This window comes from Carlito syrichta, unplaced genomic scaffold (assembly GCF_000164805.1).
Source record: "Carlito syrichta isolate Samal-C Ts95f unplaced genomic scaffold, Tarsius_syrichta-2.0.1 Scaffold307196, whole genome shotgun sequence".
In the NCBI taxonomy this organism is placed as follows: Eukaryota; Metazoa; Chordata; class Mammalia; order Primates; family Tarsiidae; genus Carlito; species Carlito syrichta.
In genome coordinates this window covers 30,719-46,430 of record NW_007251292.1, presented here as the reverse complement: position 1 = coordinate 46,430, position 15,712 = coordinate 30,719, and the positions used below count along the sequence as shown (strand labels likewise).

At 33.4% G+C, this 15,712-nt stretch overlaps 1 protein-coding gene across 1 annotated transcript in view; it reads left to right on the top strand.

The window, feature by feature from the left end:
- The window catches only part of LOC103266464 (gamma-aminobutyric acid receptor subunit gamma-1), a 57,457-nt gene that overhangs the window by 14,936 nt on the left and 26,809 nt on the right, over positions 1–15,712 (top strand). The window contains exon 2 of the mRNA XM_008064099.2: positions 8,245–8,393. Within this exon, the coding sequence (XP_008062290.1) occupies positions 8,245–8,393 (149 nt within the window). The remainder of the gene's footprint in view (positions 1–8,244; positions 8,394–15,712) is intronic.

Genomic DNA, 15,712 nt, shown 5'->3' with positions numbered 1-15,712 from the left:
TTCCTATTATAATGTGTTACCCCAGAAACATATAGCATTAATCAATTATTTTATAAAGGACAGGTATGGTGGCTCGACCTGTAATCCCAGTACTTTGGGAGGCTGAAGTGAGAGGATTGCCTGAGCCTGGGGGTTCAAGACCAGCCTGGGCAACTTTGTGCGACCTCGTCTCTACAATAAATCATTAAAAAAACTAGCCAGGCATGGTGGCAAGCGTCTATAGTTCCAGCTACTTGGAAAGCTGAGGTGGAAGGGTATCCTAAGCCCAGCAGGTCGAGGCTGCAGTGGCTGTGAGTGTGTCACTGCATTCTAGCTTGGGCAATAAGAGTGAGACTCCAACTCAAAAACAAAATTATTTCATAAAGCATATTTAAAAATTTAAATGACAAACAAAAATGAATTGGTAATTAATAAAAAATGAAAAGAAAACTACATTCAAGAATACAGAGGGGATATAATATTATGTATTATAATATTGTACATTATATATATAGTGTCAAAAGGATGTATACACATTTTAAGTATGACATTCGCTCAAAAGAGGGCATTAATCAAATGAATGATAGCATCACCGTGCAGCAGGCAGAACAATCAAAGAAAATGGTGGAAGTACAGTTGAGCAAATGTCATACTACACATTGCTACCGTAATTTAATTCAACTTCGAAAAGTAATACATAGATAATATCACTTAAGATGTGTATACATTTCTTTAGCACCCCTGTATATGACTGTTTTATTCGTCCTTCAGTCTCAAGCTTTTTTTCATTTTATTTTCTTTTTAGCAAGGCAGTTTTAGAGAAGACTTACATTTGCCAATAGTGCGTCTGATTTTTTGACCTTGCATCAAGAGTTTGCCCCAGGCCCCAAAAGGACTATTCTCCTAGCTTCCTCAGATATCTATAGTCCTTCCAACAATTTTGTACTTTAGATTTCTGAAGTCTCCTTGTTTACCAAAGATGAAATTTGAGAATCTATTTTCTCTTTCTTTGCTACTTTTGACTGATTTCTGAGAGAGGATAGCATGTTTACTTTGTCATTTTTAGGAGGAACTACTAAATTATCTTTGACAACTGCAGTAACTTATAATATTTCTTCACTACCTATGAGTTTATAAAAAGTTTAATCCTAAAAGTTTGATGAGGAAGCTGTGGCTCACAGATATTTAATGACTTGTTCAAAACACCCACTATCATTAAAAGATTAATACCAATATCTAAACCTTCTATTTTATATCTGTAAATTTTCTCTCGAGGCTAGTTTACTCATCTTTTCATCATTAGCATCAAGAAATAATGGATGCTAGCTCAGCATACAATAATCACTTAATAGATATTTGTAAAATGAAGCTTAATTTTAAAATCATGTTATATTTGTTTAAAAAGTTATTATTAAAATCCAAACTGAAAATATAGTTTATAGGAGGTCAAAATGGCCCATAAATATAAATAGGTGCTCTACTTTCCTAATAATCACAGAAATGTGATAACATGAAAATTAGATTCTATTTTACATCCATTAGGCTGGCAAAATGAATCATGTGACTATACATATTGCTAATTTTTTTTTTTTTTTTTTGAGTTGGAGTCTCACTTTGTGGCCCAGACTGGAGTGCAGTGACCGGTCCGGCCACCGCAGCCTCGACCTGGGCTCCGGTGATCCTTCCACCACAGCCTTCCGTGTAGCCGGAATTACAGGCACGCGCTACCACGCCCGGCTAATTTTTTGATTTTATTGTAGAGATGAGGTCTCGCCTGCCCAGGCGGGTCTCGAACCCGCCGGCTTAGTCAATCCACTCACCTCAGCCTCCCAAAGGCGTGGGATTACAGGCTGAGCCACAGAGCCCGGCTACATATTGATAATTTATTATAGCTATATGTACTCCTGTGTCATTTGGGGATATATAGATACATAGTTTTATTAGTCTGTTTTGCATTGTTATAAAGGACTTCCTTAGGCTGAGAAATTTATAAAGAAAAGAGGCTTGTTTGGTTCATGGTTCTGCGTGACACCATCAACTGCTTAGCTTCTGGAGAGGCCACAGGAAGCTTTTACTTTTTACAGAAGGGGTAAGTGTGTTACATGGCAAGAGCAGAATCAAGACAGGTAAGAGAAGGGCCAGGCTCTTTTAAGCAACCAGCTCTCACATAAACTCAAAAGAGCAAGAATTCCCTCATTTTCACTAGGCCTGCACCAAACCATTCCTGAGGGATCCGCTCCCATGACCCAAATTCCTCGCTCTAGGCCCCGCCTCAAACACTAGGGATCACATTTCAACACGTGATTTGAGGGAGGCACCATCCAAAGGATATCAATAGTAAACTGCAATAATGAACTAGTAATACAGTTGTTATGTTTACTATAACGTTGTATCACATTCACTATAATAATTATAATCTCTGGGAAGGGAGAAGAATGTCGAGGATTTTACTTAAACTGAGTATTGGTTTCATAGACAGTTGGTGATTGCATCGTTATCTCCTTTTTACGAGTTTCTAAAGTATTTTATAAGTTATTTTTACCACCTCTCAGCATGTTTTAACCAAGTAATGACTATACAATGTGGTAAGTATGATCATTGATATATTTGGATTATTAAAATCATTTTGTTTGTGAATATGATAATCATACACAACTATTTTTGTCATTAAGTAGCTGTGAGACTTTAATTACATTATTTGTATTTTCAAAACTCCAGTCTCCTTATTTTTATAAGAAGAAGGAGATGAGAACCTCTAACATGCTCTTACTTCAAACATCTTGTGCTCCTAGGACTGCTTAGTGTGGGGCATACAATTTTAAGCATATAGAACATTTTGAGTGATTACATGTAATTAACTATGGAAATTGAGTTAAGAAAGCTTAACTTGAATTTAGCTCCTGGTAGATATATAAAATTATGTAAAATATCAGTTTTAGGAATGTACCTATATGTTTTGTTTCATTCCAACTAGTTATGCTTTTTCTCAAATATGTAAATGATTACTCATGAAGATAACTAAAATAACTAAGTCAATTGTGTATATTAACATTAAAATAATGAGAATAGTAAAATGACCCAGTTTATTAATTACATTCAATGATATGTAAATGACAAGAATGACTGGGCAAGAATGGAAGGCTGAGGCGAGAGAATTGTTTGAACCCAGGAGTTCGGGACCAGCTTGGGCAACATAGTGGGGACCTTGTCTTTACACACAATAAAAAAAATTAAAAGTTGGACATGGTGGCACATACCTGTAATCCCAACTTTTTGGGAGGCTGAGGTGTAAGGATTTCCTGAGCCCAGGAGGTCAAGGCTGCAGTGAGCCGTGATTGTGCCACTGTACTCCAGTCTGGGAAACAGAGTTAGACTGACTCAAAATAAATAAAAAAATAAAATAAAATGACAAGAATAATAATGAGTAGTCATGATTTCTGAACATATTTATTTAATTATATTCTAGATATAAATGTCAAGAGTTTGAATTCATTGATTAAGTGTATCTACCTATTTTTCTGGGTTTTAAATTGATTAGCTGATTAACTCGCTATTGCGATTTTATTAGCCATACTTACTTCTAGGAGATAGGACTATGGTAATCTCAAATAATAACAATATGAAAAACTAAAGTTGATATTTACTTTCTAATATACATGCTGCAATTTTAAGTCCCTGATTACATAATTTTACTAATTGTTTATTATAATATTAATGTTTTGATTATTATGTGATTGAGGGCCTATAATTCACCATTAAGTGCCTATCACATCTCAGGAACTATGTATTCGTCTCATGAGGCTATCAAGACCAATTAACTAACCCATAAGCGTTGACTAGGAAGTAGCAGTCACAAAATATTTATTATATTTACTTTCCCGTGGATTTCTCCCATGTGTATATACTTAGTGCAAGGAGCAGTAACTATATTTTTTCTTCAGTGTAATACAAAAGTGATTCATCAGAGCCTTTTACCTGCAAGTTTTACATTTTTTTCCAAATTTTGGGGGAAAATATTCTATCAACATTCCATCAGGGTTTAGTCACATTCTTTGGGCAACTTATTAAGTTGCCTTGAGTTTCATCTCTGTGTTCATAACAGATTTATGGAAGAGCCTGCCTCATGTGTCAGAACGAGGACATTTACAGTCACCTTTATGTGAACTAATTACAGGGTGACTATATAATTTATCATCCAAGTGGGCCATTTTGTGAGTGAAAGGGTGCTAGTAAAAATTATTCCAGGACAGTAGATATAAACCAAGATAGTCCTGGGCAAACTTCAATGAATGTTTAGGCATGGAAAATAGTTTTTATTAATTAATTGACTTGCTGTAGGCATATATTTTTTCTCCATTGATAAATATGAATTTTTTTTCATGATCTTATGGCATAGCATGTCTTGTCTTTACTTAAATGATCTTAGTTGTTAGTTCAAAGTTCGTTTTTGTTGTACATAAGAAGAGTAATAGTGTCATTAAGATATTTGCACATACAGTCATTTCTTATGTCATTAAAGAAATTTGTATAATGCATTGAAATAAGTGAGCTTAGTAAGCTTAAAAATGATATACTATATGACTAAAAACTTTCTTCAGTAAGTAGTTACAGGTTGCAATTTGAGAATGTGAGAAGCAAAAACCTTTGGGAAGCAGGTGTCTTTTTAAAATCACCTTTAAAGAAGGTATATTAATTTTGTTTAATGGAATTACTGTTACTAAATGATATAACATGTGAAAGGAAACTAATACATAGTTCCTGAAATGTGGTAGGCACTTAATGGTGAATTATAGGTACTCAATCACAATAATAATCAAAATGTCAATCATTATAATAAAAAATGAATAGAATGATATAATAAAGGACTTAAAAGTATTTCCATCAGGGGTAAAATAGAACTCACTTAAGTTATTAAAAGAACAATGAGTCTAGAAATTCTCAGAGCATATTTTAAAAAATCATACTAACTAGTCATCCAAAACTTGTAAATGTCATAAAAATCCCTCAGCCTCTGAAAGGCGTCAAGTCATCCAAAACTTGTAAATGTCACAAAAATCCCTCAGCCTCTGAAAGACATCAATATATCAGGTATTCTATAAAAACAATGTTTTAAAAATTATGACAAATACTTTTTAATCACTAAAAATAACATGAATATAATACTCAAAGTAATTGATGAATATTCTGAAGGTAATTTAAATAGCTTAGAGAGAAGGTTTAAGCATATTAACTACAATGAAATTTTCTTTTTGCTATTGACAAAAATGAGAAAAGATAGTTTTGTAGTACTATTGGGGTCAATTTTCATATTTTCTCTGTGCTACCCAGGAAAAGGAGAATATAAATCACTATCAGCATGTGGTTTTTAGATTACCAAAATGTTGCTACCATAAAAAATAGAAAAAACTTTTATTTTTTTCTAAAAACTTCCATTTGACTACAATCATATTTCAAAAACAAAAATCAACTGCTTGTATGTGTAAGTGGCCTGCCTGTGTCCACCAGATGTTTCATTCTATAAAACCGGAATTTAGAGCTAAATAGAAACTGAAAATTTGAGCTGCCGCCAATATTTCAGGAAGTCTAATTAGAACAGAAAACTTCAGAGGGACCCACCAGCAAGAATTCTTAATACTTCAGTATGTTTAATGCATTGACTTTTCTATCTATATATTTATTTATTTAAAGAAAATAATAAAAGATTATTTGAAGGACATTATATAGCTATAGTTCAGTATCATATACTTTACAAAGTTAAATACAGCAAAATAATTACTGCAATGGAGTACTTAAGTAGAAATATGTTAACTACCTGTTCTCCAGGAATCCAAGGGGTTCTAACTTGAACCTTATATACATTGTAGTAATTCATGCCTCTTTAGAAGTACAGAGTCAAAGCCTTTATACTCATCTATAAATTTCTCTCAAATTGAAAACAATATTCTATTGTCCTCATTGTGTAGTGTGGGTGTCATAATCCTATTTCCACCATTTGGACAATATTACTTTGGTCAAGTTAATCAATTTTTCACAGATTGTTTCTTCATCTCTGAAGAAACAGGATATAATAATAGTGGACGGAACATGAACTTTGGTGTCTGAAAGGTAGCCTCTGACCTCTAGAAAGCTTTCTATTTGCTTGCATTACATCTTTGTCTAGGGGACTAAAATTGTTTTGGCAGAGATTTCACTGAGTCTGTGTTTAACTAAGGTTAAACTGAGGTGTTGGTGGGAGTAGCTGGTGAGAGTTTGTAGTTGTAGAACTGAGGCATATGCTACTTAGCATCTCTTAATTTGTTTTCTCAAATACTAAATGAAAATAAAATTGACCATGTATTTATAGGTTGTCAATCAGGAGACATTCCGCCATGCTGTGATACCAAACTACTCCCTAATCTCAGTGGTTTAGAACCCCAAATGTTTATTTCTCATGCAGGCTACACATGTATTATAGTTCACCTGGGTCTCTGTCAATATCACTGGTACTCTGAGAGTGAAGTAATGGAGTAGTCTCTTGGCATGAGTAGCATCTGATGGAAAGATAAGAGAGACATAATAAATGTCACTGACAATAAACCTTCTGCTCAGTAGTGACTTATATCACCAACATTCTATTAGCCAAAGTCAATCACAGGGCCACACCTGAGTTCAACATGAATGGGATGTATAATCCTCCTGCAGGAAGGTATTACAGGTCACATGACTAAGTTAGAAGTGATAGGGGTGAGAAGTATAATTCCTTGACAAGAGGGAGAGAAGAAACATTGAGAATCTAATACACCCTATTCATCTGTTGATAATAACTATTAATAGTGGTATTGTAAAAATGAAATGAGATGTTAAATTCATTAAAAGCTAAATTTTAAATGTATGTTGTTGTTAATACTTCAGAAGGATAAAGGGGGTCGGGCTTGGTGGCTCAGCCTGTAATCCCAGCACTTTGGGAGGCCGAGGTGAGTGGATTGCCTGAGCCTGCGGTCTCAAGACCAACCCGGGCAACTTGGCGAGACCTCGTCTCTATAATAATTACAAAAAATTAGCCAGGTGTGGTAGCGCGCGCTTGTAGTTCCAGCCACTTGGATGGCTGAGGCGGACGGATCGCCGTAGCCCAGCAGGTCGAGGCTGCGGTGGCCCTGAGCAGGCTGCTGCACTCCAGCCTGGGCGACAGAGTGAGACTCTGACTGGAAAAAAAAAAAGGATAAAGGGATAAAGGTAGTGGTGGCTGTGTTTGCAAAGATGTTTAGCTCCCTCCACCAAAAAAGAGGTCTGAATGAGTAGCATAAAAAATTGACTAAATATGAGGGGGGACCCCCCCCAAGACCTGGAATTTAATTGTGTATTTATTCTTACATGTTTGAACTTCAGTCCCCTTCAAAGTACTCTCTGTTTGATGCAATACACCTATCCAGATGCTTTTTCTGCAGCTCAAAACAGCTTTTCAATTCATCGATTTCCTTTTAGCCCTTCTGTTGTTTTTTGTTTGTTTGTTTCATCTGTTCTACATCTGGAAAACATTTCCCTTTGAGGACTTTTTTCATTCCAGGAAACAAGAAAAAGTCTCTGGGGCCGGGTCTGGTGAATAGGGAAGATGGGGTATAGGGGTCATGCCATTTTGGGTCAAAAACTGCTGAACACTCAGCGCAGTGTGGGCAGGTGCACTGGTAAACCACCCATCATGAAATGGGCAAACGTGCTGAATTAATCTTTAAAAAAAATTAACTGAAGCTGAACATAGCCTCTCACAGCAATGTTAGCTGGTACTGTGATACCGATGGGTTCCTAGAACACTTACCTAGCAGGGAAGCCTGTACTCAAGGGGCCCGCCCTCCAAAAATAATTCTGGTTTTTTGGGGAGTGAGTGGGTTCCTCCTCATATATTAAGATAATGTGTTGGTTGATTACTACTGGAGGGAAGCACATCTTTAGAAATACATAAGTAACCAAATACACTACAGATTTTCTTGATTTTTTTTTTTTTTTTTTTTACCAGTGTCAGTGTTTGGTTTTTGTTTTTTTCACTGGAGCACTAAAGATTCACTGAAACAGGACTTGTTAAGTCTAGAATGATCTTACTCAAAGATGGGTTCCTTATGAGCAATAAAGAGAAGAGTAGTGTATTACTCTATGAATTACAGATGGATATCTATTTTCCTGTTTTCCCCCACCTTACTATTTTCTTACTCAATTGTAATACTCAAGTTATTTTTTCTTTATATACAATTCTACTGAACTTTCTATCATCTAAATTTTTTTTGAATTATTTAGTATTGATAAAGCAGATGATGAAGATGATGAAGATTTAACAGTAAACAAAACTTGGGTCTTGGCTCCAAAAATTCATGAAGGAGATATCACACAAATTCTCAATTCGTTGCTTCAAGGCTATGACAATAAACTTCGTCCAGATATAGGAGGTAAGTTTCAGTTATCATTCTGGGATTTGGGTGACTATGGAAAATCTCATCACTGATGCTATTTTAGCCATTTATTTTCTATTTGTTGAGTGTCTGACTTATGTTAGAGATTGCTGTATTTGAAGATTATTGACTGGAATAGTCACTAATGGTTTGAGAAGTTTAAAATGAGAAAAAACAGACATAACAGCATTGTACTGCAATTATTTTACACCTGCTACAACAAAGAATGATAGCAGTGTTTTGATAAAACTGCCTGAAAGCCTGAAATATACTTCATAAAAGAACTAATATTTGAAGATAAGGAAGAATTCCAATTTTGATTTAATTAATGTAGAACTATAAGTCTTGGTAGCATAGTTAGTGTTGCTAATCAACTTTGTTCTTCAAGATTGTTATTCTTGGTCTTCTGTATTTATATATAAATTTTATAACACAAATAGCTTGTAAGTTTCCCCTGTGACTGTTTAAAGCAAAGTCATAAATCAGCAAGGATTTTAATTAATTTATTGTCAATGTAGAGAAATTGTAATTTTTTATATATAATCATATGGTAAAAATTATGTCTTGCTATATTTTATTTTACATTATTTTGTCTCAGAGTTGTTCAATATTTGCAGCCTTTTTTCCAGACAACTGATAATTTCTTTCAAAAGGTAATTTTAGGCTGGCTTTCTTTCAATTCTGGGAAGATTTATTTACTTACTTAGTATTATAAAGTTGAATATTAGTTTTGTTGTATTGTTTTGGTTTTCTTCTTTATAGATTTCAATTACAAGCATGTTACTCATACTTTGCCTTCCTTGTATTTGCACAATTTTCTCTGTAACTCTCTGCTTCTTTTTATCTCATTTCTATTCTTTTGGTATTTTTCTGGCCTATTATTAAATCATTTTAGTAGAGCAATTGCTGATCATCTTTTGTTTTGTCTTTTCTATTTCCTTAAGTTCAATCAATTTTCTTTTGTGCCTGTTTGTATGTGTGTGTGAGGGGATGAGGGATAATTTATCTTGCTTAGTTTCTGAATTGTTTTGTTCAAGGTGATTTTTCTTATGCTTAAATGTTTGCTTGAATACATTTAACTGCTTGGAGTATTTTCCTTCTTCTGCTTGATGCTTTTTTTGTGGGGATTTTTCACAGTTGATTTGTGTTGGATCTTCATTTCTTCTTTCTGCAGCAATCCTTTTGCTCCATTTATCTTGAAGTTTGTAGGTGTTTTACAGGATTCTTAGCTCATGGAAGTCCTTAGATGTCATGATAGCAAAGCCTAGACACTTTAAATGAATTTGGTTGTTGTTGGTGTTTTGTGATTAGGGAGAGGTTATACGGCTTTCAATTTATTAATTTTCCTTTTGCTCACATAAAATTCTTTACCTATTTTCTCCTTCACTGTCTAGTTTCTTAAGCACATTTCTCTTTTCCTTTTTGACATTCTTTTCCTTTTTTTCTCTGCCCTGAACCAACCAGCTTTGAAGACCATTCTTTCATATCACACATACTTGTAAATCATTTTCCTCTTTCTTCTAGTTATGGTCTCAAAAGACATTTTAAAAATGTTTTCAGATCGAAGGTATACTCATTTTCTCTAGGGATCCTTTGGATTTTCCTTAGTCCCATCACTGACTTCCTTCTTCTTCTACGTAGTGCATTTAAGACTGCCATGCTCACCACAAAATGTTAAGGACAGGTGAGACAGCACTTGAGACATTTCTTGCCAGGATTTGGCACAACTGAGGAAAAAGAAAAAAAAAAAAACTGAGGAGGTGCTTCTAGCTTAGTCATTTTTCTTTGGCGTGCTTTAGAGCCACAAGAAAAGGAAACATCCTAGACATGCTAACGAGCAGGTGTAGACGCTCTACTGCTTTTTCTTCTTTAAATCCCACCACTTCTCTCCTTCTTTCCCCCTGATTGAGTGTGAAGTAGGAGCAGGCTGCCAAGTCTGCTGCCTAAAGAGATGTTTAAGTAGAGAGTGAGAAATGAGCCTTCCATTCTCTTGAGCAGACATTCTCAGGAACATATCCATTCATCTGTCTTTCGATCAATTGTGTGTGTGTGTGTGTGTGTGTGTGTGTGTGTGTGTGTGTGTGTGTGTGTATCCCTCACGATGGTAGAATGAGAAATACTAATTTATAATAAAATATTTTACATTCCATATGAAAATGCTCAAGCGTAGCTACGCTGAATGAAATGATGAAGCTGCCAGATGCTTGCATTTATATACAGAATCACTAGTTATTGGAAAGTTAGGTAAGGTGATACAGGTATATAGTATTGGTGACTCTAATACTATGACAAACATGGTCACTGGTGAAAGGTAGCATAAAATAGTGTATACTCTTGGTAAAATTCAGAACAAAATTAATTCCATCTTTCTATGTTTTATACAATATTGCATTCTTGAATTCAGGAAACTTCTGAAAAACAAAAATATTTTGTGTTTATGTGGAAAAATGTTATCTTCTAGGATCAGATTATAACACATGCTTTTTTTTACATACATGAATTCTAGACAGGGTATTCAAAATCTTGTTAAATGCAAAACTTTTTATGTTGCATGTGTCTGTTTTATGAATTTCAAGAACTTCATCCTCTAAATGCTGTTATTAACAATTTCAAGTTTTGTGACAAGTACAAGCAGTTACACAGAAATTTGCAAAATAAAACCAGTTAAGAGTTGTTCAGTAGAACTCTCTGCAATAACAGAAATGTTATGCAATGCTTACTTTTGTAACTTCTAGCCATATGTGGTTATTCTGTACATGAAATGTGATTAGTGTGACTAAGAAGAAACTTTTTTATTTATTTTAATTGCAACTAATTTTGATTTAAACGTAAATGGTTATACATATATACGTTATAAGACTGTATTGAATCTATTTATCCATGTGTGCTTTTCTCTTCACATGTATCCGTTTATCCAGATGTAAGCTGAGAAGGACATTGTGGATAGTGGTTGACATTTCTTTGTTCTTGAGGCTCAGAAGAAGACTCAGGACACAAACTTGATATCTCTATTTGGGTTGAGGACCTCTGTTGTCTAATCTAGAGAAATAAGAACATATTAATCATAGTTATTTCAAAATCCATGTATAATATGGACCTGATATTTTCTTTGTTGAAAGATGTTTAATTACAAATTCAATCTCTTTAATAAACACAGGTTTTCTGTTCATCAGATCAAGATTTTATTTTATTTTTGTCAATGTTACTAACTTATAATTTTGTTTTTATTTCTATTTATTTTAACATTTTAAAAATAATTTACTTCTGATTCACAGATTATTTAAAATGTTCTTAATTTCTAAATATTTTGGAATTTTTACAATTTTTTGTAAAACAACAACAACAACAATTTTTTTTGTTGTTGACTTTTGTTTTAATTTTGTTGTGGTCAGAAAAACTACTCATGTTATTTCAACCTTATATAAGCATGATGCAATCATCAACACCAAAAACAATTGTTATACTACTACCATTGAATACTCTGGTACAATTTCTAATTGTTTCTATAATATATCTACAGAAGTAGGATCCAGTTCAAAAATATCATTACATCTAAAAAAATTTTTTTTCCTTCTCTGGTGAATTTTACCAAATAGGTAAGAAAGAACTTATAAAAATCTTACACAAATTCTTTCAGAAAATAGAGAAAGAAGGATACCCAATACATTTTACTATGCCAGTATATTAATGATTATAAAACCAGACACGGACATTATAAGAAAAGAGACTAACTTATATTTCTCCTGAGTGTTTCAGTTGTGAAACAATTGGTATTTTGAAGGAATTATTTGCAGATAGAAGCAGTTGACGTCTTGAAAAAACTTTCAGAAAAGCTTAATAGAGTTTTGAGCACAGCTTGATAAATATAAATCTGTATTTGGGCAAGGACCAGAAGAAATCCAAAAGCAATCAGTATGTAAGAATGCTTACACCTGGTAGTTGCTTACTTTCTTGAAATTGTACCTATGACATTTGCAAACAATAAAATACTTGCTGCATACTTTTTTTAAAACGGAAATAAAATTCATATATCATAAAATAAGGAAACAACAAGTCTGTATGTAATCACTGAAATATCTGGATACCTGAGACTGCTTTTTTAATACCTATTTTGAGATAACAAGAAAAATTTGTAAAACTTACTTTCCAGGATTAGGACTTTTAATTGAGCTAAATTAATTTTAATATACAAAAATGACCAAAAGGCTGCATAATCTGCTAAAGATATCATAGAGAAATTGGTATAGAACGTACAAGGAAGCATGGCTAAGATCAGTTACAAAGAAAATATTTTAAGAGCCTAGTTTAGCTTATATTTTCTGATTAATGAAGCCACCTTGCGAGCTGACTCTCCTTAGTTCTGACTTTGCTGCCTGGAAACTGAATGTGAAAACCTTGTTGATCTCACTGCTTTCTTCTTTTTAAATTGCTACATTTTCCTTCTGGTTTTTGTTCTGGAGATATTCTTTAAGTTGCCTTGAACTTCTATTCTTTCTCTGTACTGACTCCCCCTGGGAGTTTATCCACTTATATTCCAGTGAGCTACTTAAAGCAAAGTACTTAGAATCACAGCACAGAAAGAGGTCTTGCAAAAATAATCCAGTGTCATCTCTACCTGTCTTCCACACATAAAAAATGTAATTTGCTGTGACAGTACATAGTTTTCTCAAGCATTGTTATACTATTGCAAAGAAAGAGATCTTTGATCTCCATGTGTATTGATGAATTAAACATAGCCTGTACCCACTTCAAGACATTATTTAATGAATCTGGAATGACAATTCCCTTTTAGCTTCATTTTTCTACTTTTGAATTAAAATATAATGTCTTCCTTTGTGAACATTGCTAAAATCCTACCATTGAACAAACTTTGAAGTGAGAAAATAAAAGTGCTAAGAAAATGTACTTACTCAATTTCCAAGAAGCACATACTTTAAGTAATTTTAGCTGCACGTATTATTCATAGTATGAATCAAAGTAGTGGTAGGTCATTATTAAGAAGTAATTACAGATTTCTGCTGTTTTTTTCTTAACTACATATTTTGAGGGATATTACTAGCTGTAGTTACAAAATTAAACTAAAATATTTTAGCTTATTTTCAGGTTTATTCTTCTCATGTTTTGGGACTGCAGATTCAAGGACCAGATCAAATACCAGCATTCGAAAAATATAAAATGGGTACAAGGTCACTCAAAAATGGCTCATCATTTACAAATATGTTTTTAACGATTCTTAATTATTTTCTCTATCAGTAGCAAAAGTCTATAATATATTAGAACTACTGAGAGAAATCTTCTTTTGTCTCATCCCAGGTGCATTTGCTTTATGTTGATCAAGAAATACCTCAGTGTCTCTGATGCTTTGTAACCCATGACTTAATGCCAGTTAATATTTTTCTAACATACATAAGTTTATCTTATAATTATGTAAGACAGATTGGTGTCAGGAAACCAGACAGCTCACTCATATCTATATTGTAAATGTGAAAAGCATGTTCTGTAAATAAAAATGCTTTTAGAAATCATTTCTTCCTCAAAGACAGTGTCAGCTCTGAGTATTGTAGAGAAAAAGCAGGCGCTCCTCAGTGTTTGTTGATTTATCAGTTTAACTGAAAAAAAATCTAATTACATAAGAGTGATATATTGCTTCTTCCAGTTATAATTGCTTATTACCGGCAATAAAGATACCTATGAATGGAACTAATAAATCTATTTTCTTGTTGTTAATTGGATTTCATAAAAACCATTCTCTAAATCTTCTATAATTAGCTTAATTATATTTTTATTGGCTAAAATTCATAGTAGTCAGAAACAAATGACAAATGGTTAAAGCAACTCATCTCAGACGTCATCAGCCTAAGTTGGGTTGTAAAACCTTCTATCAATCATATGACCTGGTTTTGTTTAAGATAGTTAATTATTGGTTAGTGGCTCCAATTACATTTTCAGTATTGAATAGGTTTAGAACCTTATGGTTTTGCATACTAAAACTAAATCTCATTTATTTTTCTTGTTAAGAAAATTGGTATGCCAAGTAGTCAAAAAATTTGCTTGAGGAAAACAAGCTTTATAAGTGTCATGTGTTTTCCTAAATGTAGTTTTTTTCCTAATTACAAGAGTAAAACAAAATATTGTTATAGTTATGTAGACACTGTTTTGCAAAATGCCTGAAATTTTCCATGGAAGTTTGGTAGCTTAAAGGCTTTGCCTGACAGAAAAAAAAAAAGAAGCCAAGACGAAAACTGAGGCTGGACAGATACTCAGCCCAACAGACGTGGTTATGTGTCAGAGGATGAAGTGCAACCTGCCTGGGAAATCACAACATTGGAATTTTAAGAGTTATGAAAAACTAGGTCAGAAAGAGAAAACAAGTGATGTTTGTAAAGGAGAACTGGGCCGATTTGATTTAAAACATGACACAAAAACAGAGAAACTTTCAATCTAAAGGTCATTTTTTTTCTGCTTTATCTCACATTCTTTATCTCTATGCAATTCTCTGTGAGAGATGGGACAGATTTTCTTCTAGAAATGTTTTCCTTTTTCCTTTCTACCTTATGAATAATCTTTTACACCGCTTCCTCAATATGTATTTGCTGAATCAATAAATGAACCCTTTATCTCTTATTTGGTTGTGTTGATGGAGGTAGTAAAAATAACTATGTAAAAATGCTCTTTACAGCAAACAGAAAAACATATAAATATACATCATTATTATAGTAAATCCAATTATAGAAAGCCAAAAAAACCTGACAATTGTTGAAAGCATAAATCATAATTAGATATGGCACTATTATGTATATTTATTACTAATATTATTTAATAAGTATTTAAAAATCCTGACCAGTGTTACACATTTTGACATAATATAAAACTATTGCATGTGTTATTTAAAGACTGACTGGAAAAACACTAATGGTTACATATAAAACACAATAGATGAGGTTCATAATGATGTCTATACGATAGGTAAAAACATGCCTGTACACTGGAGATAACTAAAAACAGCTGTTAGTTAGGAATACTGCTACTAAAAGAGACAGGAAGAAGGCATGAACAAATATTATTAAAAGTCATACCTGGAGGTAGTTTCTTAACATACTTTATGTCCTTTAATCCTTATAACCGTACTTGAACTTCCAGTGTGTGTTGAAACTGACTCATACTGGCTCACAATAGCCCCTTATTATATATTGTTTCAACTCTGCTTGGATGATTTCACATTGGTATCTTTATTTTTTTATTTTTTATTTTAAAATTGTGGGGTACAGTTAAGGGTTAGGTATACAAATATGCATCATTCAGTCACCCTTGTTGAT